Below are 13,332 nucleotides of genomic sequence, written 5' to 3' on the forward strand. Positions count from 1 at the left end.
TTTTTTTTTTATTGGTCTTATGAAGTATTCTAATTGGTTGAGATAGTGAATTGGTGTTTTTTTGTTAAATGTGAGCCAAAATCATCACAATTAAAAGAACCAAAGACTTAAACTACTTCAGTCTGTGTGCATTGAATTTATTTAATACACGAGTTTCACAATTTGAGTTGAATTACTGAAATAAATTAACATTTCCACGACATTCTAATTTATTGAGATGCACCTGTATAGTCGGTCTAAATTTTTCTAGTTATGCTCAGCGCTACAACATTTAGCTAAAAAACTGCTCTTTGTGGGGGTGATTTCTTATTAAATGATAATCAGGAACAATAGGAAATATATATTGGGAATTCACTTGTTAGAAGGTGTGGTAGCCCCAAACTATTGTTATGGAATGTAGATAAGCAATTCATTTTCAGTAAATGAATATGTCCCTGACAATCTTGAAATGTACCTACATTGCGGTTAAATCCACTTTCATGAGGTTTTGATTCCAAGTAAGTGGAATAATTAACTTCCTATTCACAGATGTCAGTATTTGGGCTTGAACACTCAGGTTTCACTGAGCATATGGCAGTAGTCAGTCTGTCAGTTAAGGTGACATTTGTTTGAACCGAAGCAATATAGATAACCTGACAAGACATGCCAACTACCAGCATGCAGTGCAGCACGTGTGGTGTCAATGTGACCCTGAGTGCTTGTGAAATGGCATGATAGTGAAGGACTGGGGACCACTAGCCAATATTAACAAGTACTTGACTGTTTTTCTTGAAAGAAGTGTATATAACCGGTGTATTAGGCAAATTTTACAGAAATGCTAAGGGGATATACTGATTCTACATTAACAAGCCATTTCTGGAAGTTTTCGCATATGTGCAGGAAATTGTGTGTTCCTATTGGGTCAAAGTGTTTGAGTTGACTTTGTTTACCTGCCATTGTTTCAAAGTGGAGATGTTATCGGCTCCGTAGTTTTTCTTCGATGTTTGTGTAGGACTCTTTATGTCTCAGCCGTTGGTTATTTTTCTTTGAATCCTGAAGACATAATAAAGTTACTTGAGGTTTAATTGTTGAGAATACTGATCAAAAGCACAATTTCTCTTCTCGTCATCCTCCAAAACACACAAACACTCTCTGAACTAACATAAAGGAACTGTGGGAACATACACTACCATTCAAATGTTTATTCATTTTGAAATTGATCAAAAATGACAATACAGACACTTATTATGTTATAATGCTCTTTGAACTTTCCATTCACCGACATTGTCACGGTTTGTCAAGGAACGTTGTTGAAAACAGTTTAATAAGAAATGTTTCGGGAGCAGCAAATCAGCATTTTAGACTGATTTCTGAAGGATCATGTGACACTGAAGACTGGAGTAATGATGCTGGAAATTCAGCTTTGAATCACAGGAATAAATTACATTTTAAAATATATTAAAATAGAAAACAATTTGTTTTAAATTGTAATAATATTTTTAAATTTTTACTGTATTTTTTATCAAATAAATGCAGCGTTGGTGAGCATAAGAGACTTCTTTCAAAAAAATACAAATAAATAGTATGTTAGTGTGTGCAAGTAATATTCACATTCTGAGTGTGTCGGTTTTTTGCAGGACACCATCAACAGTGTGAAATCTCGACTGGGAAAGAGTCTTCAGATCCAGGCATTGCTGAGAGCCTTCGAAGCCCGCGACCGCAACCTGCAAGAGAGCAACTACGAACGTGTCAACCTGTGGTCGTGTACCAACCTTGTTGTCATGGTGATCGTGTCCGGGGTCCAGGTGTACTTGCTGCGCAGCTTCTTCGACAACAAGAGGAAAACTTGCACATAGCCTCCCCTACTGCTACTTGACTGAAAAACACAAACACACACACCTCTGTCTGTCTCTCTGTCCTTTACTATTCAGCTCCATCCTTGGGTTCCTCCCATCAAAGTGTCCTTGGGCTGATAATAGCTGGAGTCACTCCTCCTCCAGACTTTTTTTTTTTAATCTCTCTTGACGCCTTGTGATGAAGACAATCATTTTCTACTTGACTAAGCCGATAAAATGAGAGATTGAAGTTGATCTCTAAGCTGCTGCTATGTGGCCGATCTAACCAGGAACATGTTGTTTTTAGTTTTAAACCAGATGACTACTAGTTTTGCGTTTTTTGTATGACGTGTAGTTACTGAAGTCTTCCAGGCACTGATAAGAATACACTGATATGCAGAACGTTTCATATTTTTGTAACAAACTAGCTAAGTATTTTGAAGGGACACCATTGTAAAATGTTTATGAGCCGTATTAATGTCTGATTAAAATATTGAATGCTTTTTCATACGTTAACCACACCCATGCCCATTTTCTGTTTGCTTTACCCATCTGTTACTGATCATTTTATGAAGAGATGCACCCAATACACAGATGCTGTGGCCCTTTTCTTATGAACAATTTTTAATAGTTAATGGTGCTCATTTTTTTGTCCAGGTCTATTAATTTATTTCAAAATGCATTAAAAATGCAATTCATACCTACAATGACTTGAATACGCCTCTTTCTCTAATTTCTGAATTCAAATTTATTTTGATATTTTTTGGGTGGCATAAAGTCAAAAATGTCGACTGTCCTGATATCATATTGAAGAAAAAATGCATTGAATTTCCGTTTCTTTTTTTTCTTTTTTTTTTAGAAACAAATTTGCAGCAACGTACATTTATTTCGCTTATAATTATTCAAAAACTATTGTCCACCAAATCAAAATTATGTAACGTCACTAATTTGCAGGGAAAAAAAACGATGATCAAAAGGAAATTATCTTTAAAGTCTTTTCAAATATAATTTAATTTGAACTTTTTTTTTTACAAGACGAGGTTAGTGCAGATTGTAAAATGTCTTGTGTTATGACTCCTTAAAAATGTAATGATATTAATGAATAAATATATATATAAAGCATAATAAATAACTTACACTCTCATGAATTCAAGGTGTAAAGAAATTCATAATTACTTTTTACTTGGTTACAGCAACAATTTTAGAGTCGTCGATTTTTTTTCTCAAAAAAAAATGGTATGCAATCAAGATGAATACAAAGAAACTTGACGTGTTTATATTAGACTTTCCCTTAACTTTTTATTTATTTTTAAAGGTCCCTAACCTTGTATTCACATAGGAACTATGCCAGCTTAAAAAGAGTCTTCTTAGAAGCCCCAGTAAGTGCCAGGCTGAATATGACTCAGCTCAATAAATCACTGGAGTCTTCAGCAGCACTAGTAATAACAGCTGCAGCTCAATCCCTCATCCGTCAGTGACAGCAGTCTGGACTTCAGTGTGCATCAGAGCTCATTCAGAGGCTGGATTCCTCTTCCCTGGTGAATGTGCTTGACTTAAAGAGGAGTATTTGAATGGCTATTGTGTGCAGTTTCTCTCTCTGTCTAGTGATGCTTGAGCTATTTCTGTTGTTACTACGACAACCATCTTCCACTGAGAGCCACTGGTCCTGTGGGAAGCAGCTCCCACTGTGCTAATAAATTAAGTTTACTGCTCGTTTTTGATTCAATCACTCTCTTTTGTGCTTTAAATTTAATTGTGTCTTTATTAGAGTTGCACTGCTTTTTAGTATATCAAATAAAGAGCGGTTTTACTTTTTTCCTATACATTTTTTACCTCCTAGTTGATTAAAACACCACTATGAATCATGTGGATTTATGTTTGATTATCTGAAATGTGTTTTGAATTCCACAGAAAACTTGAATTGGATTTCTTATCGAATTTCTAATCTTATTTCGCCACCCACTGGAGACTTTTAGCACTGCCAGCTGTCAATTTTCAACTAGTTTTCCTTTGAGTGAAGGAATATGATTCTCTCTCTCTGTTTTAAGACTTAGCTTATCCATTTTTGGACTTAATAAATGATCATATGTGTATATTACGGTGGCCGAGAAGTGCAAAACAAATCACAATTCTGAAAACAAAATAACAAATTACAAATGCAAATGCAAGTCTAAAAAACCAAATAACAAGTCAGAAAACACAACAACAATTCAGAAAACATTATAACAAGTCAGAAAACACAACGACAAATCAGACAAACCGGAAGAGGTAGGTATAGTTTGAGACAGCGCCATTGGTTTGGGATTACTCACCGCTGATTGGACGAGACATCTGTCAATCAACGTATACAGGAAGAACCAATCCCAAACCAATGGCAAACAAAAAGCAATTAAAACGGTGAAAGTTTGTAAACGCTTTAATATTTTTATATAAATTTGTATTTGTATACAGCCCCTCTAGTGTGAAATTGTTTATTTCATGTATAATGTTTATTGCTTATATCATGTATAGTGTTTGTCATATACATCTATTTTGATCTTGTTAATTATCATATTGAAGAAAAAATGCATTGAATTTCCGTTTCTTTTTTTTCTTTTTTTTTTAGAAACAAATTTGCAGCAACGTACATTTATTTCGCTTATAATTATTCAAAAACTATTGTCCACCAAATCAAAATTATGTAACGTCTCTAATTTGCAGGGAAAAAAAACGATGATCAAAAGGAAATTATCTTTAAAGTCTTTTCAAATATAATTTAATTAGAACTTTTTTTTTTACAAGACGAGGTTAGTGCAGATTGTAAAATGTCTTGTGTTATGACTCCTTAAAAATGTAATGATATTAATGAATAAATATATATATAAAGCATAATAAATAACTTACACTCTCATGAATTCAAGGTGTAAAGAAATTCATAATTACTTTTTACTTGGTTACAGCAACAATTTTAGAGTCGTCGATTTTTTTTCTCAAAAAAAAATGGTATGCAATCAAGATGAATACAAAGAAACTTGACGTGTTTATATTAGACTTTCCCTTAACTTTTTATTTATTTTTAAAGGTCCCTAACCTTGTATTCACATAGGAACTATGCCAGCTTAAAAAGAGTCTTCTTAGAAGCCCCAGTAAGTGCCAGGCTGAATATGACTCAGCTCAATAAATCACTGGAGTCTTCAGCAGCACTAGTAATAACAGCTGCAGCTCAATCCCTCATCCGTCAGTGACAGCAGTCTGGACTTCAGTGTGCATCAGAGCTCATTCAGAGGCTGGATTCCTCTTCCCTGGTGAATGTGCTTGACTTAAAGAGGAGTATTTGAATGGCTATTGTGTGCAGTTTCTCTCTCTGTCTAGTGATGCTTGAGCTATTTCTGTTGTTACTACGACAACCATCTTCCACTGAGAGCCACTGGTCCTGTGGGAAGCAGCTCCCACTGTGCTAATAAATTAAGTTTACTGCTCGTTTTTGATTCAATCACTCTCTTTTGTGCTTTAAATTTAATTGTGTCTTTATTAGAGTTGCACTGCTTTTTAGTATATCAAATAAAGAGCGGTTTTACTTTTTTCCTATACATTTTTTACCTCCTAGTTGATTAAAACACCACTATGAATCATGTGGATTTATGTTTGATTATCTGAAATGTGTTTTGAATTCCACAGAAAACTTGAATTGGATTTCTTATCGAATTTCTAATCTTATTTCGCCACCCACTGGAGACTTTTAGCACTGCCAGCTGTCAATTTTCAACTAGTTTTCCTTTGAGTGAAGGAATATGATTCTCTCTCTCTGTTTTAAGACTTAGCTTATCCATTTTTGGACTTAATAAATGATCATATGTGTATATTACGGTGGCCGAGAAGTGCAAAACAAATCACAATTCTGAAAACAAAATAACAAATTACAAATGCAAATGCAAGTCTAAAAAACCAAACAACAAGTCAGAAAACACAACAACAATTCAGAAAACATTATAACAAGTCAGAAAACACAACGACAAATCAGACAAACCGGAAGAGGTAGGTATAGTTTGAGACAGCGCCATTGGTTTGGGATTACTCACCGCTGATTGGACGAGACATCTGTCAATCAACGTATACAGGAAGAACCAATCCCAAACCAATGGCAAACAAAAAGCAATTAAAACGGTGAAAGTTTGTAAACGCTTTAATATTTTTATATAAATTTGTATTTGTATACAGCCCCTCTAGTGTGAAATTGTTTATTTCATGTATAATGTTTATTGCTTATATCATGTATAGTGTTTGTCATATACATCTATTTTGATCTTGTTAATAAAAAAAAATAAAAATAAAAAAAAAATTTAAAAACTCCCAAACCAATGGCGCTGTCTCAAACTATACCTACCTCTTCCGGTTTGTCTGATTTGTCGTTGTGTTTTCTGACTTGTTATAATGCTTTCTGAATTGTTGTTGTGTTTTGTGAATTGTTATTTGGTTTTTTAGACTTGCATTAGCGTTTGTAATTTGTTTTGCACTTCTCGGCCACCGTAGTATATCATTTTGTTTCACAATCAGAATCAAGGAAAACTTCATTAATGGCTACTGTGTGGGGGGGGAAAAAATCATTAAATATAATATCATTAAGACAACCAAATCAAAGATTTGTTTCCAAAATTAAATATTTGACTGTTACGTTGTAATCGTACTAAAACAAATTGTTAAAATATTTTCTGGAAATGTAATTAGGTTGACAACGTAAATGGAGAGTAACAAAAATATAATAATAATAATAATAAATTATATTTAAAATGATTACATTTGAGCATGATTTCTGACTAGTCTTTAGAAAGCAGAAAGAAATAATTACATTTTGTAAATGTTTAACATATTTTAAGTGCACACATTAACTTTGACGGACCCAGTTTGAGAACCCCAGGCTTATTTATTGACTTATTTATTATGTCTATGGTTCGAGCGACTCTTGATTCGTTGGAGGCTGAGGGAAAGTCCGCAGATGGCGCTACCATCGCGCTTGTGCTTTTGCGGTTCGACACTTCCGGGTGTGAGATGGCGTGACAGCAGTGGGTAAAGTGAGAAAACCCTGCTTTTTTGTCGGTAAGATATTACATTTATATGGGCTTAAAACCTTTTGTGTGTTCAATATGAATGAACATAGTTTGTCTCCATACGCACTGCGCCCGCTGGTGTCTGATCGGCCGAACGAGAGTCGCATCTCGATCAGATTCCGATTGAATTCAGAAGCTGTCAGTCTCAGGCAGACTAGAGCCCGACAGAGAGATTGAATATTAATGTAATACAACGTTGATTATTGCTGGGTTTGATTTACACAAAATGGGAATTTCTTAAACTTGCTACAAGTTTTGTGGCATTTAAACATGATCTGAAAATGATTTAAATCCTTAAAAAGGAAAGCCTTAAAAGTGTAAATTGCTTACCATATATATACACCTTTAAGTTTATAATTTGCTTTTATATATTTTACTTTTTGTAAAATCTTTTCTAAAAATATAGATATGTATTTATTGATATATTTTTCTCTCTCTCTCTGCGTATGATTTATTGTTTGTTTTTAATAATGTTAATTTGAAGATGTTTAAAAAATAAATAGAGCTGAGCAAAGTGGAGGAATTTCTGTGTAATATTTCGATTATAGCTAATAATGTAGATTTGTTGCTCCAAGTTTTGTGGCATTTAAGAATTTATTTCAGTAGCTCAATAAAGTAAATTTTTTCTTACTTTTTCTGCAAATATATTGATGTAAGTAGTGAAGATGGGTTGTGTATTGCCAGTTTTGACAGGTGATGGGGGCAGACAGTGGTCCGGGAGCTCCTGCAGCCGTCCCATGGCGTAAAGTCCTATATGAACGCCAGCCCTTTCCAGACAATTATGTGGACCGACGCTTTCTGGAGGAGCTGCGGCGCAACATCCGAGTCCGTCAGTACCGTTACTGGGCGGTGGTGCGTGAGACGGGGCTCATCGCACAGCAGGTGTCCTGTGTGGCCGTCTTTCACACATTATGGTCTTGTATGGAGCAGGGAGACCTGGTGCCGTCCACGGTGCTCTGGGTCTGTCTGGGCTGTGCTCTGTTGGGATACGGACTCTATGAGATCCTGGGAGGCGCTTGTGTTCGGGAGCGAACGCGCCTGGCGGACCTGCAGAGCGCAACCATCTTCCTGGCGTTTACTTTCGGGTTTTCACCTGTTTTAAAGACTCTAACCGAGTCGGTTAGTACAGATACTGTTTACGCCATGTCAGCCATGATGCTCCTGGCTCACTTGGTGTCCTTCCCGTATGCTCAGCCCAGTCCGCCGGGCAGTCTTTCCCTCAACGCGGCCCTTTTCGCGTCGGTGTGCCTGGCGTCCCGGCTGCCCGGCGCCCTGCATACCTTCACCATGCTGAGCTGTGCCCTCCTGGTGTTCGCTCTCTGGCCCTGCCTGTTGCACCGCATGCGGGAGAAGGCGGAGTGGAGCTTTCCGTGGGCAGCGGTGCTGGTGTGTCTGGCTGGAGTCGGGGGTCTGGGTAGCCTGTGGCCCGAGGGGGCTCTTCTCCTCTCATTGGCTCTGTTAACATTAACTTTACTCTGTCCACTGTTACTGGTTCACCTGCAGAGGCACAAGGACAACATCCACGGTCCTTGGGATGAGGCAGAGATTAGAGAGGACCTGTCCCGCTTCCTGAATTGAAACTGCCTACAGGGTTTTAAGACCGTTTTAAATGATGCTTTTGATAGACTCCCTTTGGTGGGATGGTTTTGAGAATCTTTTACACTTTTCCTAAACGGATAGTTCACCTATGAAAAATCTATCATTTACTCCCCTGAACCTGTGCGTTTTCCTTTCTTCTGTGGAGCATGAAAGAAAATGTTTTGAAGAAAATTGGTAACAGTTTTGGTTACCAGTGGCTTCCATTGTATGGACAAAAAACACTGAGACATTTCTTAAAATATATTCTTTTGTGTTCTGCAGAAGAAAGTCATACAGGTTGGAAAAAACCAAGAGTGTGAGTAAATGATGACCGAATTCATTTTTTCTTTTTTTTTTTGGTAAGCTATGCCTTTAAGCTCAGGGAAGAATAAAAACGGTTACTGTGAAATTACATTTCATTTTGCCAATATAAAATACAACTAAACTATTAAATGGGTGAACCTCATGAAAACATGTCCAAGTCATGCTTGAAATAAATGAAGCCCTGAAAATAGATGTAGACTTTTCTTTTAGGCAATTAATATCATTTTGATTTTGGGGTATGATCCAGACATGTTTTGTGATATTCAAATCATTTATATGGAAGTAGGGAGTTCTTTTTAACAGTATTTATATAAATGTGCATATTCTTGGATTGCTCGATTAAAACATTTAAATGCTTGTCAATGTTTTTAATAATGCTTTTAACATGCTTACTGTACTGGAAATAATTGTTGTTTTTAACTATGATATGCATATAAATATTTTATTTTTATTTGAATGGAGGTGATAGTAAAGGGCTGAAACTGTTCTAGACAAACTGTTGTCCACAAGATGTCAGTCAGTCCCAGGTATTTCTGCAGCAGTAACTGTTGTTCATGTAGAACGGCATTTCTGCCAGTGTTCAGTTGATAGAAGAAAAGTCTTTGTTGGCTTTTCTGTCGCGTCATTTATAACTGACAGAATAAGAGCTTATATGAACAGTCTGTGTGACATTGCAATGAAGTTGCCAAAGTAAAGCATTCTGTGCAAAATCTATCAGAGCGTCTGTTGTGTAAAATGAAATTGTGTAAATTCTTATAAATGAAGTTATAATGTTTGGCAAAATAAGATTAATATTTGCTTTTTCTCAGATTTTCTGAAGAAAATGAGAGTGGCGCTGGAACCTCACTACAATGCTTGGTTATTGTGGGTGGTTCCTTTACTAGCTGCATGATTGCAAATGATTACAAATTGCATTCCTAGCACAACCAGTGTGAGAAATTACATGCTGACGGGTTAAACCTGGGATTAGGGGTTGGTTCAGATAACTAACACTAGACATGAGCAATTATAACAGTGATGCTTGCTTTAGTAAACACCAATAACCACAGGAAAATATTGGACTTCTTAAGCACACAGTATTTACAAAATCCCAAAATGCTTTTTATTTAAGCGTGATAAAGAGCTGAATGGAACTCACTCACATTGCAAACATCAACATATGTACAAAACAGGAACAAACCTCAGCACAGTGCTCAATCTCACCACCGAAAGCGAAAAGAGTTTTGCTACCTCCAAATCTGTTTTGATAGTTTTCCACTGTGTCTAAGATGTGAATCTTTGCTGTCCTCTTAATGACAATTCAAGCAGATCTTGTCGTTGGTGCTTTTTCTCTCACAGGTGGGCATTTGTGTCTCAGTGTGGCTGTTGAGTGGGCACCGCCGGTGGCTGTCTCCTGCAACACATTACACATAACCTGAGTTGTCAGAACAGACTCCCACAGCTCACAGCTCTGCCAATTCAGCTAATGGACATAACAACAATCTCCCATAAACTGCTCTGCTTCAGATGCATGTTTACAATTGCCTGCGAGTGTGTTTTGTTTTGGGAAAATGAAAGCGAAATGAACACAAATGGCCAGATCAGATCAACAGGACTGAAAAGAACATAAAACCGATTTTTCTTTAGATGGGCTACAAATAAATACCAAACCCTGCTGATCAGCTGTGAGTCAAACACAAAAATCTGAAAGAAAAAAATAATAATTCTTAAGGCAAACCCAGAATTCTAATCGCAAAGTTAGTTTTTCTGTTGACACTTTACATTAAGGTTGAATTTGTAAACATTTCTTAATGTGTTAGTTATCGTGAGCTAACAATTCACACTACATTTCCAGCATTTATTAATTAGGGTAGTTTTACATTCCCTACCATTCAAAAGTTTGGGGTCAAAAAGAAATGAATACTTATGATTATTCATCAAGGATGCATTAAATTGATCAAAAGTGACAGAAAATACATTTGTAATGTTACAAAAGATTTCTGTTTCAAATAAATGCTGCTTTCTTGAATCTAAAAAAGTATCACCATTTCCAGATATAAGAATGAATTGCTCATAAGAATAGTTTCTGAAGGATCATGTGACACTGAAGACTGGAGTAATGATGCTGAAAATTCAGCTATGCCATCAAATAGAAAAGAGGTATTTTAAATTGTAACATTATTTCACAATATTATTGTATTTGTAATCCAATAAATGCAACCTTGCTGAGCATAAGATACTTCTTTCAAAAAATAAATTTAATTAAAAGCAGAAACAAAAACCCTTACTTATCTTACTAACATTTGAACTGTAGTGTATACAAGTACATTTTAACAATATACAATAGTATATTTACAAATTACATTACCCTAGAGTAGTAAATGTTGTAAAAAGTGTTGTTCAATGAGTTGTGACAACTAGTGCATTAACTAATGTTGAGCTTACCATAAAGTGTTACCGTTTTACTTTAAGCATTTCTTTTTTAAGAATATTCTGAACTTTTAATAACAGTAATTACTAGCAGTTCCTAAAGCTAAAGTTTGTGATTTCAATAAAAAAAAAATCCTGCCTCAAACACACATAATTGGTTAAGCTAATGTTCCTGAATCGTGCTGGCCAGGATGCTCAAATGAACAGAGCAAGACTTTGACAGCACCACTGTGACAGTGAATCTGCGTCTCTGCATCTTACGCTCGAATAGAAGTACTGTAACATTGAAAAAGTGACACATCACCTTTAATTAGGCCCAAAAGAGCTCATTATTGTGAGCTCACCATGTTGCAATCACAAGCTACGGTGTCGGAACGTCTGTAGTGTCTGTGTGTGTGTGTGTGTGTGTGTGTGTGTGAGTGAGTGTGTGTGTGTGAGTGAGTATGTGTAAGTGGAATATGAGTCCAGCATTCCTGCTGAGTTGGTCCTGGAAAGATCCCTGTGGAGACGCAGGAATCTCACTCTCTAATGGAGCTGGCAGAGGGAGCAGCTCTCTGGGATGGGAGAGAGAAGAGAGTGGCTTTTATTTTTCCTGTGCTGCGGTAAATGCAGGACTGCGGTTTCACAGAAAGAAAAAGAAAGGACGGAGACGACGGAAAGAAAAGCAAAACAACGCTTGAGGAAACATGCGAGATCTTGCAGCCTGGAAATGCCAGGGGTTTACTGGAAGACAGAAAGAAACGCTGAAGTTAAAAGTACAAGAATGTGTGATTGGAGGAGTGGATGAGGTGCGAGAGAGGAACGTTGCTCGATGAGATGCTGGTGGCGTCTCAGAACTGCCGTTTTAGCGCCCAGAAATGCTGCCTAGGTCTTCAGATTCTGTCACTGTCCGCAAGGCCTGTTCTGGTTGGGGTCGCGCTGAAGACAACAGCACGAGGTTCAAATGAGTTCTGCAAAAAGTGAAGGAGAAAAAAAGACAAGGGGAATGGGGGTGGAAGGAAAGAGAGGGAAAGTTGGAGAGTTGGGATGAGTGATGGTGAGAGGAAACGTGAAAAAGTGAGTGGGAGAACTAGAGAAAGGGGCGACGGGGGAGAAAGAGAGAGAGAGAAAAGGCAGGAGAAAAAGGGTGGAGGTCCAAACAGACCCGTTTCTGAACACAAAGGAAATGAGGCAGAAAAGAAAGGGAAAATATGGCCAAAAAGTGAAGGTAAGGAATGAGAGAGCGAGAAAAAGAACGATCACGAGGGAGAAACCGAAGAGAGTGTTGAAAGAAGCGAACGCCACTGGAATGGTGAAAAAGAAAAAGATACGGTCAGTTTGTGAATACTGATATGACGGTTTGAACAGGAAATTGAGCGTAACCCTCAGCGCTCCTTTAATGAGGCCATGCTTCTGGTTTGGTTTATTCTTGTTCATATGAAATATGAGACATACCAGATATCCACAAAACACAATAATCAAAGAACTGTAAGAAATATGAGAAGTCTTCATGTGTTTAGACTGTGAAATCCAACAACACAAGAGCTAAAAAGAGTGAGAGAGGACAGAGGAAGATAATATGGACTGTCTGTGCTGAAAATGGGGAATCAAATATGAAAAACACATTTTCAACAAGACCTCCACCCATCTCAAGTGACGTGAGAGACTCACTAAAAAATGTGTGGATCACATTTCTCACCAAAATCCACAGAAATAATTATACTCTGAGCAAAAAGGAAGTGAAGCCTATTTTTAGCATCATTAAAGTTTGTATGAATTATGACAACTTATTCTCATTACTATAAAGAGAATTATAAACAATACATAAAATATTGTAATCAAATTATAATATAAAATCTCATATAAATATATTAAATAATACATTTATATAAACAATTTTTAAAAACAATATTTTAATAAAATTGTATTTAAACAAAAAATAAAAATTGTAATTAAAATATATAAAATAGTTTTTGCTCATTTTATACTCATGTATACACACTAAATATTTAAGTTATATAATACAAATAATTTTATAAATGTAATATACATTTTAATACGTTTATTATTTAGATTAAAATTGTATTATTAAATACAATTCAATTTGTTGACATCTTATTCCTATAAAGAGAATATTATAAAAA

General features: G+C 36.2%; 3 protein-coding genes across 4 annotated transcripts in view; 2 read left to right on the plus strand and 1 right to left on the minus strand.

Annotated features, from left to right (window-relative positions):
* The window catches only part of LOC107597813 (transmembrane emp24 domain-containing protein 5-like), a 4,899-nt gene extending 2,498 nt beyond the window's left edge, over nt 1–2,401 (plus strand). For both annotated transcript variants that reach the window (XM_016289002.1, XM_016289003.1), the window contains exon 4: nt 1,617–2,401. In XM_016289002.1, the coding sequence (XP_016144488.1) occupies nt 1,617–1,835 (219 nt within the window). In that variant the 3' untranslated portion in view covers nt 1,836–2,401. The remainder of the gene's footprint in view (nt 1–1,616) is intronic.
* Nucleotides 2,402–6,772: 4,371 nt separating this feature from the next.
* Nucleotides 6,773–8,680, plus strand: LOC107597814 (phosphatidylinositol N-acetylglucosaminyltransferase subunit C-like). Its single transcript, XM_016289004.1, has 2 exons — nt 6,773–6,887; nt 7,583–8,680. Exon 2 carries the CDS (start codon nt 7,595–7,597, stop codon nt 8,474–8,476), a length of 882 nt encoding a protein of 293 aa, XP_016144490.1. The 5' UTR covers nt 6,773–6,887; nt 7,583–7,594; the 3' UTR covers nt 8,477–8,680.
* Nucleotides 8,681–11,642: 2,962 nt separating this feature from the next.
* Nucleotides 11,643–13,332, minus strand: part of LOC107597810 (dynamin-3-like) — a gene marked incomplete at its 3' end in the record, with an annotated part of 50,422 nt that continues 48,732 nt past the window's right edge. Inside the window, exon 19 of the mRNA XM_016289000.1 lies at nt 11,643–11,763. Coding sequence (XP_016144486.1) covers nt 11,643–11,763 — 121 coding nt within the window. The remainder of the gene's footprint in view (nt 11,764–13,332) is intronic.

This window comes from Sinocyclocheilus grahami, unplaced genomic scaffold, assembly GCF_001515645.1.
Source record: "Sinocyclocheilus grahami isolate Dianchi unplaced genomic scaffold, SAMN03320097.WGS_v1.1 scaffold237.1, whole genome shotgun sequence".
NCBI lineage: Eukaryota > Metazoa > Chordata > Actinopteri > Cypriniformes > Cyprinidae > Sinocyclocheilus > Sinocyclocheilus grahami.